General features: G+C 37.5%; 1 protein-coding gene across 9 annotated transcripts; it reads right to left on the reverse strand.

Moving 5' to 3' along the window:
- Window positions 1-755: 755 nt before the first annotated feature.
- LOC120480088 (uncharacterized) lies at window positions 756-11,133 on the reverse strand. 9 transcript variants are annotated; one of them, XM_089134745.1, is made up of 16 exons: window positions 9,474-11,133; window positions 8,384-8,759; window positions 8,012-8,140; window positions 7,775-7,846; window positions 6,949-7,237; window positions 6,505-6,614; window positions 5,849-5,974; window positions 5,590-5,707; window positions 5,267-5,329; window positions 4,770-4,824; window positions 4,504-4,595; window positions 4,191-4,308; window positions 3,981-4,088; window positions 3,744-3,910; window positions 3,327-3,460; window positions 756-1,514 (listed from the first exon to the last, which is right to left on the reverse strand). In XM_089134745.1, the coding sequence occupies exons 5-14, from the start codon at window positions 7,102-7,104 to the stop codon at window positions 3,852-3,854; spliced, it is 1,005 nt and encodes a 334-aa protein (XP_088990871.1). In that variant the 5' UTR covers window positions 7,105-7,237; window positions 7,775-7,846; window positions 8,012-8,140; window positions 8,384-8,759; window positions 9,474-11,133; the 3' UTR covers window positions 756-1,514; window positions 3,327-3,460; window positions 3,744-3,851. The 9 variants fall into 9 exon arrangements, with proteins under 9 accessions (XP_088990871.1, XP_088990875.1, XP_088990872.1 ...); XM_089134749.1 differs by adding an exon at window positions 6,720-6,744 and having other exon boundaries at window positions 8,384-11,133; XM_089134746.1 differs by having other exon boundaries at window positions 8,053-8,140; window positions 8,384-11,133.
- Between the last annotated feature and the right edge of the window lie 4,305 nt (window positions 11,134-15,438).

Consider the following 15,438-nt stretch of genomic DNA (forward strand, 5'->3'; position numbering starts at 1 on the left):
TTATATGCTAAGCTATGCACGCATAGGTGTTAATTGACTCCAAATGTAGCAGAGTAAACAGCCAGGTTGATGGCATTTTCCACAGCCTGGTAAGCAAACTGATAGGGATCCATGATTGATGATACAATAGTATGTAGCATGAATGCAGACCAAAAAGTCAATTTTTTTTTTGTTTTTTTTTTTATCCAAATCAAGTAAAATCAGAATCAAGTCAATAAATTTTTTTTTATCCAAATCAAGTAAACTTGGAGCTTATCATAACTTTTAAAGACACATTCTACTTTCCATTTTCAGAAAAAAAGGGTGTCTGGCAGATATAGGCTTAGTCAATGAGGAGTTGGTCGGCTGGTAAATTGAGAAATGTCCAGGGATGAGAGATATGAGACTGTGAAAAAAAAGAGTGCTGGTGTTCTAACATGCAGCTTAATTATACTTTCAGACACTGGCTACGACCTTGTTGTCCTGTTTCCAACTCTGAACCTATCATCACCCTTACTGAAATGATCACTTTTTTCATGTTAATTTAAATACTATCCTGCTTAAATACATTGGTTTTGAATATATGAAAAACAAGATTAATGGGTTTTTATCAAATCTCTGATCTGTCAAGTCAACACAGCGCGTTAAGTACTGCCAAGTGACACCAGGTCCCATGGACAATTTTTGACTTTTGATTTCACCAGTGCCACGTCTGCATCCTGAAGAGTTTTTATATTATGACAGTATACTGTAAAATGTAGATTTTGAATAAAGACTACAAGGCAATTATGTACTTTATGCACTTTTTACAATCACAAATTATTTACACTTTCAAATTCATTCAAGTTTATTGTAGCCATTTCCAGTTGAAGAAATCTATCTTTGTGTGCTCACATGTACCACAAAACACATCTGACACAAGAAAATTCAATAGAGCATAAATGAGCTCCCTATTGTCCTTTAAGTGCTAAAGTTGAGGTTGAAATGTCACAGTCCAGAATGCATAAAACAGTCCACCCAGAGGGCCAATCCATTCAGTCAATATTGCAATTATATTACACACTCATGATTGAAGTATATGAAGTTGCAGTGCAAAATAATTTCACAATTAACAACACCTAATGTTGATAACTGAATTATCATAGGGTTAGTGCATATTTACATGTCTGATAGCTTGGGGGTTAGCCTGCTAATAAAAGGTAGCCAGAGTCTGGCCATTCTGCAGCGATAAATTATTGCTTGCTGGAGGTTGTTGAAGACAAGCTGGAAATTGTTGAAGTTGAAAAAGAAAGGATCAGCAGATTTTAAAAACAAAACAGAGTGGTCTCCTTTCTAATCTTCTTCTGACTCTGGACTACTAAGGTTATATTCGTCATCAGTGTCCGATCTGCATTCTGTGTCCTGTATCTGGAGGTCATCAACTATAGCACTATCCGTGCTTACAGCTTGTTGGCATAAACTCTCCAGTGCATAAGACCTCCACATGAGGACACTTTTGAAACCAGCTGCAGCATCCTCTGACAAGTCACCAAAATCTGTAACATACATAAACATGGGAATTACTAATATTGTTCAAAAATTATAGCATGTAGAACCACATATGACATAAAAATGTTACTTGTTCTCAAATTCAATTGAACTCAAATTCATTGAAACTGTATGTTTAACATCCTATACTTTGCATAAATTGGAGGTATAAAGTGCAGTCAGGGAGGGATGGGGGTTTGCAGAAGCTGGGGATAGCGTCATTTGTGTGCCTCAATCCTGAGCGAGTAATTTTAAGTTTTGAGCACAGAGAACTATATTTTGAACAGAAATTAACTATATTTTGAAAAACAAATTAGTTTGAGCAAAGAAAAAAACGATTCTGTGCTCAATAAATGTATTTGCTATTATCCATATTAATGTGCAATAATAACCCCTCTCACACAGTTTACAGGTGCTCTCTCAAACTTATTCTCTGCACTCCTGTCAAGTCCCTCTCTCTCTCTCTCGTGCTCAACTCTTGACACACACGCTTGCTCAACTTGCAACAGCGTTACAAGTGTGCCGCAAAATTAACCAATCGGAAAATTAAAGGTCAATTGTGATTGGCTGTCTCCAATCAAATCGCTAGTAGAACCAAAGCCCGTCTGGTAACTGACTACAGCGTAATAGTCCTACACAGTCTTATCCCAAGAAGTCATATAACTGACATCTTGGGACGTATTTTTACCATACGTCAATATCCGCCTTTATAGGGTACCCTTAAACGTCGGTTATATTGACGATCCTGGGACGTCATACAACTGACGCTTTACCTTTAATGTCGGTTAGGTGACGGGGTAGGTTTAGGATCCGGTAACGTCAACTAACCGATGTTTAAGGGTACCCTAAAAAGGCAGATGTTGACGTATGGTCAAAAGACGTCCCAAGACATCAGTTATATGACGTCTTGGGATGAGACTGCGCTGTAATAGCCAATCACAATTTACCTTTAATTTTCCGATTGGTTGATTTTGTGGCACACTTGTAACGCTCTTGCACGTTGAGCGAGCATGTCAAGAGTTGAGCGCGCACAGAATTAAGAGGTTGAGAGAGAGAGAGGGACTTGACAGGAGTGCAGAGAATAAGTTTGAGAGAGCACCTGTAAACAGAGTGAGAGGGGTTATTATTGCACGTGCATATGGCTAATAGCAAATACATTTATTGAGCACAGAATCATTTTTTTTTCTTTGCTCAAACAATTTTTTTTTTTGCGATTGTTAATTTCTGTTCAAAATATAATGCATTGTATTTTTTTTTTGGGGGGGGGGGGGGGGCTAAACAAAGTGTGAGGGTGGAGCAGAGTCGTACAACTAATGTAGAAAACAATAAAACTTGTGGCTCTTTTCCACTGACTGGTACCAGATCCACTTGACTCTTTTGGTTCCACCTCTGTTGAAGTTCCAACAATGATGTGCAGATAGCTCTGTGGTCATTGTTATTGCTAGCATCATGTTAACGTTCTGAGCAGGTCCTCAACAGCAGCTTAGAGTTAGCGAGACAGGACAGCCGATAGAGTAAATATTGCTCCCCAAAAACATGTCTGTAATGCGATGATTTCAGAATACTGTTGATTTTATCTGTTCTGCTGTAGTGATTGCTGTTACAAACTTTTACAAAATGGTGATGCAAAGATAGTTCACTTCAGTATCGCTATAGCAACCGGTTCCATGAAATGGTACTTTTATGCAGTAGAAAATTAAACCAAAAATTTGAAACCAAACCAAGTAGAGTCATGTTGAGGTGAGTGGAACCAATACCATTCAATGGAAAAGGGACTATACATATGTTAGTGAGGAAAAAAAAATCCAAATTTGACTTACAGCCCATTCTGATGTTCTCTTTCAGCTTCTCCACTCCCTTTATCTCCTTATGGAGAGATGTGATGTGCTGAGACATCTCCTTAACCAGATGCTCTGCTCCTCCTCAAGAGACCGTTTTAACCTGAAGGAGTGACCTTTAGGTAGTGGGAATAGATGGAAATATGAAAAAGTGATTTAGTATTTACGATTAAGTTATAAACTAAAACATATGAGAGAGAGAGAGAGAGAGAGAGAGAGAGAGAGAGGGAGAGAGAGAGAGAGAGAGGGAGAGAGAGAGAGAGAGAGAGAGAGAGAGAGAGAGAGAGAGGGAGAGAGAGAGAGAGAGGGAGAGAGAGGGAGAGAGAGAGAGGGAGATTTTGCAATATCGTATACAGACAGGTATACATTTTCAAGAACATGTCAGGACTACCACCATACCATCCTCACGTCTCTCCCAAGGCAGGATGTAGTCCTCTGTCGAATTTGAGCCCAACTCCTCATCAATTTTATCTTCTGCAATAGCATTGTACAGCTGGATCTTTTGTTTCATTTTTTTTTTAATTCTCTTATTTTTCTTCTTTTTATCTGTCTTGTCTGGTTGCTATCTGCAAAGCGAAATAAGAAAAACTGTTTTTGTTTGTTTGCAATGTGCCATTTGAATATCAGTCAACCAACCATGCTGACGATAGAGTTCCTGCTTCTTGCGTAGCAGAGCCACTATGATGCTCTCTATCTCAGCCCTGAGATCCTCTGTTGCTCCCTGTTCTGCTGTGCTCCCTGGCTCTTAATAGGAAACACAATTATTTCAGAAATTGTTTAATTTAAAATGTCTGATCACCTTAAGTAGTTAATATTTGAACAAACTAATTAACAGATGTGATTTACCTGTGACTGTCCACTGCTGAACATCACACACCCACTGCTGTGCTGTTTGTTCAGTGATGTCATTCTTCTGGCGGAAATCACTGAAGCTGGCAACTTCCAGCTTTACCTTCTCGGAAATCTTGAAATCACACAAAAATAAAAAATACCATACAAGCTTTCAGACAATACCGAGATCAAATTGAAATTCCATAACCTACAGTTTATAAATTAATAGATGAATGAGCTTATTACAGATGGATAGACGCCAGCTCTGCAGTTTGTTGTTAAAATGTATGTTGTGTCAGGCAAAAGGACCATTGGGAAATGCCCTTACTTTGATGTATCTGCAGGCTAAGACTTTATGAAGGTTCTCTGTCTTTTTTCTGTTCCACCCCATGGCCTGTTGCGTAAGCATATTCTCTCTCCCTGATTACAAAAAAATATGCATGCATGATTGGATCAGTTTACATGAGAAAGACCATTGCAGTTAGACATGACCAAACACAAAAATTACTTTAGTGCAAGGATAACATGAAAATTACATTTTAGAAGTCAGAAATACCTCATCATAGCGTATGGTTTGTATTGTGTCATATCAACCTGCCTTTGTCATGTACTTTGTGACAAGAGCTGCCCTGGATAGAAAGCTGTTTACCTAGATAAACAATACAGAAATTAATGTATTCCTATATAACATAAAAAAAAATGTATGTATATGTGAACATGTAGCCATACTGTTTTATTGTTTGTCTTATTGTTTAACTAATATCTTATCAGATAATGCAGATAATGAATTTGCAGATAATGAATTTCCCTAACATGATCAAATGAGTGTATATAATTAAATAGTGAAGCTCAGAGGGAACAAAGCTTGAAATAGTGATGCATCATGCATAAAACACCACTGCTCACTTCACTTTTTTATTTCAACAAAATATGTGTTGCAACTACAGTTCAGATCGTGCTCTGATGGTCATTCGAGCAAGCATAGATCTTTGTTTGGTACCCTGATGTACTTTATCCTTCACACACTGCTTAAATGTATCAGTAAAATCTCCTATATCTACATAGTTACAATAATGTCTGTAATAACATACTTGCTCAACTTCCTCTCCAACAGTGTTCCCTGCTCCATCCTGATTCATACCGCCCCATCTCACCTGCAACAGTGTTGGATTAATTTCATACCATAACTTTAAATAATGTCATTTATTATGTGCACATTCAAATCTTTTTCACTTTAAAGGTGTCATATTTTATCTGCATAATATACTACACAAGATATACTAATCACAGACTTACAACTTAGTATATTACTACTAATAACAATTTAAAATAATAAAAAACAATCATTGCACGTCTTCTAGCACTAGCTGCCTGCTGGCTACTGTTGCATCTAAATTTCAGTAATTTGAGGTACCTCGCATTTTGCTGTATGAGCTTTGGCATGCATCACACTAAGAAATGGCCTCATTTCCATCAGTGGTTGAAGATCGGATGATTCTTCAGTCGCTTTGCTTAGGTATGGCTGCCAGTACCTAAAAAGAAGCACAGCATTAGTAGGCATTAACTAATACTTTGCCTGGCCATCAATATAAAATGACTGAAAAAAAAAACAGGCACTTGCCATTTAATGTACAGTAGGTTGACCAAGTTTCAATATGAAAGAGAAAAATTACCTGCAGACAACATCCATGCAAAAGAAAGTGACATTGGCCCTCTCTGACAATTGTTTCTGTAAAAACATTGGGTCGGCAAAGACCTCGCCACGGTAGTGGTCCAGTCCACGCAGCAATATCCCGTGTCTGATGCACAAGAGGACAATATTTTTAATGATCTGTTTACACAATAAGACCTGTGGAAAACAGAGCTAATCAAAAACCTCTATTCAAAGCTTAAATCCATTTGCACATACGCACGCACACAAACACTCATCCCCATCAATCCTCAATCGCAAACACTCATCCCCATCAATCCTCAATCGCAAACACTCATCCCCATCAAGTAATTTATTTTAAAAATAAATAAAGTGATGAAGCCAATCAGTATATGGGGATGATTGGGAGGCCATGATGGACAGAGGCCAAGGAGCAAATTTGACCAGGATGTCGGCATTACACCCCGACTCTTTTTGAAGGACAACCTGGGATTTTTAATGACCACAGAGTCAGGACCTCAGTTTAACATCTCATCTGAAGGACGGAAAGGACTTTACTTCCCATTAGGAAATACCTGACTCTGAACCTGACTCTGATGCATTTATCCACAATTGAGTTTCCACAGGGTGTGACAAGTGGCATCTGTACAATTGCATACTTCTGATCTACCCACATACCTGCAGACTGCCACTTGTATGCCCTCTTCATCTATTTTGGACGATGATTTTTTTGACATCTCCTTACTTGCCCTGAACCTTGAAACGCCACATGTTCCACTGTTATCTGCCTGTAAAGTTAGATATCACTCATCTTAACAAATAGAAAACAGAAAAGACAAACAAACAAACATAAACAATAGATATACTGTCTTAATATGCAGTATTAGACATACTCTTGTCATGCTGCTGCCTCTGATGCTGGACAATAAAAGTCATTTACTTCACACATCACATCTTCTGTATGTTTGCAAAAACAATATTCGAAAAAACTTTTCTGGAATGTATCTGCACAGACATTCCCTGGCTATGACATAAAAAATTATTAGTGTTTACAGAAAATAAATATCACAATATTAGATACATTAATATGATTATGTGTTACAATGATTCAAGCAGATTTACCCTTCCAGCCTGAACAGAACGGTGCTCCAGTAGCTTTAAAAAGGCATGCCTTGACATCGAAGGAGCCGAAACTTTAATGTGAGTAAAAGCGTCGAAGACGTCAAACCTATATAGTGCATTTTTGGTTGACATCTCTTTCAGCGGACAGTTTAGCATCAAGCAGCACTGGCCTTGCTGCTTTTGCCCTTGTATCAGCGTGTAGCTGCCGCTGTGCCCATGCTGTTTTTTTCAGCTGCCACATTAACCTCAACTGAGTCAAGCGTGTCCCTCAGCTATTGAAGACGTGTATCTAAAAAAAATAAATGAAAAAAAATAACTGTTAAACAACCCTTCGATTGAGTGAAGGCACAATAGGTAAAATTGACTGAATGGTACAACAATAATTATTAAAATCTGACATTGACCAAGCCATACATGACAGTGTCCATTCAATGTTGGTTTAATGTACTGTATATGGATTTGATCATGGTATCACAAACCATTGTATCACAATGGTTTCACAAAACGTGTAATATGCTTCCGATAATAGACCAGTTTGAAATGAAGAGTAGGAGTGTCTATCACTCCCCAAAATAGGAAAAAATTTCTAAAAGCGAGCTATGCAAAAGCAATGAGTGCAGAATTGTAAAAATTTATAATATAATGCACATTCTTTCTACAACAACAAAATACAAATACAAACACAAACCACTTTTAATGTAGTTACGTGGAGAAGAAGTGTGAGACATCAACAACAATGAATCGAGGAAAAGTTTACAGGGTCATTAGAAAAGTTGTTGATATGGAGGGATAGGAAATGTTATAGGGATTATACAGACATACTGACCAAGACTTGCAGTCATCTCTTCTTCGATGTGAGGGACTTCCTCAGACACTGTGATCACTTGAACTTCAGAAGCTGTAAAGGCCAATGCAATAGGTTATCTATTCTATCAGGGTCTTACTGTAAAGCATCATATATTTCACCCCAGAAAATTCACAAAATTCCATCATACATCTCACCAGCATTTAGATATTAGATAATAATCATTATTAAACTATAACAGTGTAATAAACAACGAACCTAATGCACAACGTTTTTTGTTTTTTTTTGACGTTTCTTACGTCTGTTACTTGTGGCCGCTGCGCTTGCGACTGCTTTCCCTCTCTTAGTCCTCTTTCTTTTTTGAGGGACATGGCTTCCCATTGCAGCCTATATGAAAATAAAATATTAATGTTTTCTAATAGAATATCAGACTTATGGTTATGTTTGGACTTTGGACGCAAAGTAACTAACATTAAAAAAACACAAAACTAAAACTACAAGACATAAAATACTACACTACTCCAATGTCCATTAAATGTCAAGAACATCAACAGCAACTACAACAAACAATCTGTAATACCAATAGTTATTTGACATAGATATGGGTGTAAAGTTGTCAAAATTTCTCACCCTGGCCTCGTTGAGAAGAGCCTTGCTTATTTCAGCAGCCATATGCCATCTGACCTCACTAGGATCTTCGAAGACTGCTGGGTGGTTTTCCGACATGGTGCATGCACAGATACAATACAAAAATACAGACAATAGACAAACAGTACAAATATGAAGATGAGTGTGTGCGTGCGTGCGTGTTTGTGTGAGTGAGAGAGAGAGAGAGAGAGAGAGAGAGAGAGAGAGAGAGAGAGAGAGAGAGTGTGTGTGTGTGAGAGAGAGAGAGACTAGAGAGAAACAGTGAGAGAGAGATTGAAAGAGTGGCTCTTAAAAGTGCCTTTGTTTTCTATATAAAACTGAAATAGAGACAGAGAAATGGAGATAAGATGCAAATAATCTGTAGAACAGACAAGAAAGCATAATTAGATGCATCTCTGAGAAAAAAAATTTAATGTCTACATTAATGCGAGACACTAAAGGTGAATAGGGTAAAATTTTTAAAATAAATGAATCTATTAGCATGATCACCATGAACCTTCCTCAGTTGATTAATTACCCAAGTATATAAAAACAATGTATTATAAGTTTTTGAAATTTGTATGTTTAATTATGCAAAATAGGAAATATCTCATTAAATATGCACAATTTTGCATATATATTTTCGGTAACAAATCTGAACACATGATAAATCCAGGTGGAAAATTATTTTTTCATTTAGTTTACACAAGATGGAAAAAGAATATCAGATGGATTTCAGGATAGGGCCTAACGTTAACGTTATATGCTTTCATCTCACTTTTCATCAAAAATAAACGATTTTCACTATATTTCTTTGGTGTACATGGTGCTACAGAGGATGATATGTTGGTAACGTTACTGGAGAATGACAAAAAAAAATAATTTTGAGAAAACGTCTTTTAAATATTTCTTAAAATGCATACTTTTTTTTTAGAGAAAAACAACTAACGTTAGCAGCTAACGTTATTTACAGACACGATATCATGTCAAATATTTAGCAATGAACAATAGCCTACAAGCGATCTAAAACGCATTAAAACTTATATTTCAACATTTATATTTAGTAAATAAGTAGCAGGTCTGAGATACATACCGATTGGTAGAGGGGATCCTCGCAATGACGGAAAAACCGCGAAAGTGCCGTGGGGTCGCCGCCATGGCAACACGTCCGATTTAACATTAATTTATTATAAGTCTTTATCATTTTTTTCGTTGTCTGTATATGTCTATCTGTCAATTGAGTAAATTAAAGTAAAAAAAAAAAAAAAGTAAATTAGTCCAAATATTATTTACACCAGGCTGATGGATGGGGAGTTTGATTGATCGAGCCTGCCAGTTATCCGTGTGTCCATCACGGATTCAGAATTTGACAATGTGGAAAACTGTTATACACAAAATGATCAGGGGAGATAATATGTTCACAGTTTAATGAGGCTACATTTCATCGCGAACAGACAACTCGAATAGCCTAAAGTGTCAAAATCAGCAATAGGCAATCTCCAGTGAAGGTGAAACAATCTGTGGCGACCACCGAATATTCCGTGGTACGGTCACGGAAGAAACCCGTGGTCCCATCACGGAAGAATCCGTGGTGCCATCACAGAATTTGTCAATAAGCAAAAGGCTGTACAAACTGCAGGGGATAAGAAGTTCACATGACTACATGCATCACAAACACGGACAACTTGAATAGCCTAAAGTGTCAAAACCAGCAGCAATATCGCCCAGTAAAGGTGAAACAATCTGTGGCGACCACCGAATATTCCGTGGTACGGTCACGGAAGAAACCCGTGGTGCCATCACGGAATTTGTCAATAAGCAAAAGGCTATAGAAACTGGTCAGGGGAGATAAAAAAGTTCACAGTTTAATTAGACTACATGCATCACAAACCCAGACAACATGAATAGCCAACCTAAAGTATCAAACTCAGCAGCAATATCGTCCAGTAAAGGTGTGGCGACCACCGAATATTCCGTGGTACGGTCACGGAAGAAACCCGTGGGCCCATCACGGAAGAATCCGTGGTGCCATCACAGAATTTGTCAAAAAGCAAAAGCTAGAAACTGGTCAGATAAGGAGTTCACAGTTTAATTAGACTACATGCATCACAAACACGGACAACTTGAATAGCCTAAAGTGTCAAAATCAGCAATAGGCAACCTCGTCCAGTGAAAGTGAAACAATCTGTGGCGACCACCGAATATTCCGTGGTACGGTCACGGAAGAAACCCGTGGTCCCATCATTTGTCAATAAGCAAAATGCTATAACTGGTCAGGGAAGATACAAAAGTTCACAGTTTAATTAGACTACATGCATCACAAACCCAGACAGCTTGAATAGCCAACCTAAAGTATCAAAATCAGCAGCAATATCGTCCAGTAACGGTGAACCAATCTGTGGCGACCACCGAATATTCCGTGGTACGGTCACGGAATTCAGGGTGACCAGACGTTATCCTAGCGATCAAACGACGACAGAACAATGCAATATCAAGTTAAAATCAAATATGTAAAGTAAAGTACTTTAAGTAAATTCAGAATATATCTTTCCAAATTATAAAACGACGTCAATTGGGGGAGCGCGCAGGTATTGTAACAGCCCGTGTGTAGACCACGGATGCTGCCTGTCATTGACTTACATAGGCATCAATTCCGTGGGCACATCACGGATTTTTTGGCAAATCCGTGACACTGCAACGGATTTTGAGTTAAGAGTCCGTGTTCATTTCACGGAATTCTGTGAGATCAGGTTGCATTGAATTTGAGGATTTATCGTGTTTAGGCTAAAAACAGGGCTGGCGCTTATCGCGGCTTGGAAAGAAACTGTATCTTGCAGTACATTTTAAACAAGGAAATATAGCGATTTGGCATGAAACGTTGATGGAGCAGTGAAAGGGTTCTGTCCACAGCAGAATGACACGACAAACTCATTTTTTTTAAAAATGGTGTTTATCGCGTTTTGGAAAAGAGCTCTTCATATGTATATAGTCAATTAATGTAAAACTGCCATTTACAAAATATTAATTAACTATAAACTATTAGGGAATGATTTGTAAGTACTTTATTACACTACACTTGTTATAATGTGTTACCTTTGACTCTACTAAAGCATAAAAAATACCATATGGTTGTAGAGATTTAGGAAACATGCGGAATTCAAATTCTTATTTCTCTGAAAAACAACGTTATGGCCGTTATTTTACTTAGAAATTTCTTCCGTGATGGAAAGTCTGTTTTTGTTTTGGTCTATGTGATCTTGCTGCCAATCTACCTGTCAGGGATCACAGACGAATCAGACAACATGGTAAGTTTAGCGCTTTTATTGTACAGTAAGGATCCCAGTCGGAGATAACAGGTGAGAAACCAATGACACAGAAACATAAAGGAAGCTTAGCTGTGGTTACTCTCTTTCTCTCTCTTGCAGGTGACTTTACGGTGGTTTGGTCAGTGGTGGAGGAAGTACTGAATCTCAGTAATTAAGTAAAAGTACAAATAACCAGATAAATATTTACTTTAGTAAAAGTAGAAGTAACACAATGACAACCATACTTAAGTAAAAAGTAAAAAGTACCTGATTTTAAATGTACTTTAAGTATTAAAAGTAAAAGTACTTGCATAACAATTTATTCTCTTAATGTCTATTTTCTAATGATTAATAAAACATTTAATTCTAACTCATTCATCCTAACACTCCTATAATGATGTTCAATAATTATGGAAAAAAATTGTTGTCATCATTTCTCAAACAAGCTTGCAATTAGGCAATATAAACCATGCTTATCCATACTATATGTTAATAACTATTTTTTGGCATTAAACGCGATTAATTTATGGTGTAATTCTGAACCTCTTGGCTTGCCATAATCCTAACCAAACGTATATTACACACGGTGCGTTTCCTATGCACGTAAAAACAAATTTTCGGGTATAAATTGTACGATAAACACACTGCGTGCGAGACGCATTTTATTTAGTGTGACCGGGTTGATGTATCTATGGCAACCAAACGTCACTGGTGAGACAAACGTGCAACGAACAGATGGTCAGATTACGTTTTGGCAGGGGAAAAACTGATCAGAAAATGTAATGAAAATGTAACAGAAGTTGTACAAATGTAGTGGAGTAGAAAGTAAAATAATTGCTGCAAAATGTAACGAAGTAAAAGTAAAAAGTATGCACTATTTATTCTACTTAAGTAAAGTAAAGATACGTGAAAAATGTACTTAAGTAAAGTAACAAAGTATTTGTACTTCGTTACATTCCACCACTGGGTTTGGTGCAGATGGACAGGTCTTGACAAAAGGAATGCAGGTAAGTAACAGGTAGGTGATCAGAGAGTCTGTGAGCCATGGAATGACGAGACCAGACAAGTGAGAGTGAATGTTTTATAGTCCATGTGGGTGATGGGACACAGGTGACGGTGAATAGTAATCAGGGGATAATGAACGGGGAAGTGTCTGATTGGGTGAAAGGGAATGTGTTGGTGGTGGAGATTGAATCCTGACACTGCCCAATCGTATTTTGACATCCCATGTTGCTAGTTAGCGGAAAACACAGCGTATTGTAGTTTTTGAAACCAACGAACTGGGTCACAGATTCTACCAGGCCTAAAAAGCCTCAGCATCCATCTAAACAGTTACATGACCAGAGTTATAACAAAGTGGATACATTATAGTCGATTTATTTATACTGTAAGGCTCGTCAATTTCCATTGTCATTTGCATTTTTTCAATTCACAAGTATTGTATGTGAGCATCAAAATTGAGGAGGAGGGGGATTTGGTATGGACTGGAGAAGCCTGTTCATCCCCTAGCTGTGAACATTACAAAGTGCAGATTTAAACATCAGTTGAGTGAACGATTAAATTAGTAATTTCTGAGCGAATCAGCGTTTTTTTGTATAAATTGGTTGAATGAATGATTCAATAACTCACTCATAAAGACAGTAACTTTCCTACACCTACTAGTGTAACAATAACCGGCAGAACAAGTCACTGAAAATCCCCACTATTGACACTGACAGTCTAGTGCAATGTGTAAAAAAACAGCAAGTGGAGTGATAAAAACAGGAAAGTGTTCTGGTGGTGACAGAGCAATAACATACATACGTTTGTTCACATTCTTATTTGAAATGCATTCATTAGAAATCAGAGCACTGATTTATTAATTTATGCATTCCTTTAAAGCTCATTTCATAATATGGACGTTTTCCATTTTCAAGTTCATAATTACACCATTAATCAAAGCATGCACTGTGTATCCTTGACATTATATTAAAAGCCTAATTTTGAACATGAACGGATAAAACAGCTACCCTGAATATGATGCAATTCACTTAATGGTGTTCCATATAAGCACATCCAAACTGTCCCTAGTCACCTTTATGAAAGAAGATAGTATCTGTAGTATAGCGCTATAATAACACTAAAATTAAACAAAAATAGTAAGACACCACAAGCTTTGATCTTACAGGAAAACTGTGAATTGTCGTCGTCAGAGTGAAAAGGTTTGGTGGACCTCCAAAGCTCAATTTTCCTGGGATGCCAGGAAGAGATACTAATACGGGAGCTCTTTTAAGTCTCTGGCACTGAAAGGCATTTCCTGGAGTGCCTCCACCTCTTTTGTTAAGGCTGACAGTACTGTATTTAGGACAGTGTGACAGAATCAAAAGGACAGGGAGGGCTAAGGGTGTTCTCCGCCTACCTAATGAACACTGGCCTAAAGAACGGTCACACAACAAGACATCAAGAAAGCAGAACCGAGTGTTCGAGACACAAATGACATTTCATAAATGTAAACACACATACACACACAGACAGACATACTGTAGTAGTAACTGGCTGGAGGCAATTACAAGTATTTCACCTGTAATGTCTTAGTTTTAAGGAAGTTGTGTAGCTCTTGCTGACTCCAGGGTAAATGTCTCATTGTTCTTATATGTATCTCTTGAAGGTTCGCCTTAAGCAAGGCTTTCAGCCAAATATTTTATGTTAAAAATCAAAACAGACTAAAGATTATGCAAATATCTGATTATGATAATGAGCTTTTGGAAGTCATAACCTTACACAGCAAAACTGAATATACTGAATAATATTTTCATCGTGGTCACAAGAGGAACATTGTAGCATTGAATTGTGCTGTGAAATACAAGGATAATCAGTGGTGCTTTGTATCCAGAATGCAATTTTTGGCTGCTCATAATTAACACTTAATTAGAAATTCTGGTCTAAGAACATAATTAATGTTGTTGATTGATGCTTTAAAATTATAATACACAATAACAGTTGTATTGTGTGGTATTTGCTAAGGAGAGGATCTTTATGATTGTTCACTCTTTGGATTAGGGATTTGAACAATGCCATGACTAAGCCGTAGGTGTTACAATTTGACATGTAACTCATCACACAATGTTTATGCTATGGACATGAATGAAATCCTAATCATGCAGCTTGTTGAAGAACGATGTTGATACTTGTAAGCAGATTGATTTGGTGCCAGGGATTTTAAAAGCCAAAGACAGTGGCTAACCTAACCTAACCAAGCTAACCTGACAATGAGCAATGTCCCCAATTAAACTTCATGTATTAACTGCACAGTATGGATTACATATAAAGATTCTTAAAAGTATTCTGTCAACATAGTGGATTATTTTCTTTGTTCGATTAACATTACCAACATAGATGACAACAGGTTTGCCTATGAGGTCGCTGTCACTTTAAGACCTTATTTCCATCTAACGGGTGCGTTTCCCGTACAACGACGTATTTCGCTGATTCACTACCATAGTACGAGGCATCGTTGGAAAAATCAACTAGCTAGTCACAACTGTTTCCCGAAACCAACTGTCGCAAAGTATCGTTCAACCACGTTGGTTTCTCACGTGGTGGAGTAATAACTGCTTTTAATGAAACTGTTTGAGATGCAATTAACGCTAGAATTGTTTTATATAAATTACAGACATGCCATCTGAGGACTATTTCTAATTGTTCTCAATTGTTTTGCTTTAATACCAGACTCAATATTTGGCTCGTTCTTACATAGTAGAGCACGTTCGCACA

The sequence above is a fragment of the Pimephales promelas genome, chromosome 9 (genome assembly GCF_988280905.1).
Source record: "Pimephales promelas chromosome 9, fPimPro1.hap1.1, whole genome shotgun sequence".
NCBI classification, from domain to species: Eukaryota; Metazoa; Chordata; class Actinopteri; order Cypriniformes; family Leuciscidae; genus Pimephales; species Pimephales promelas.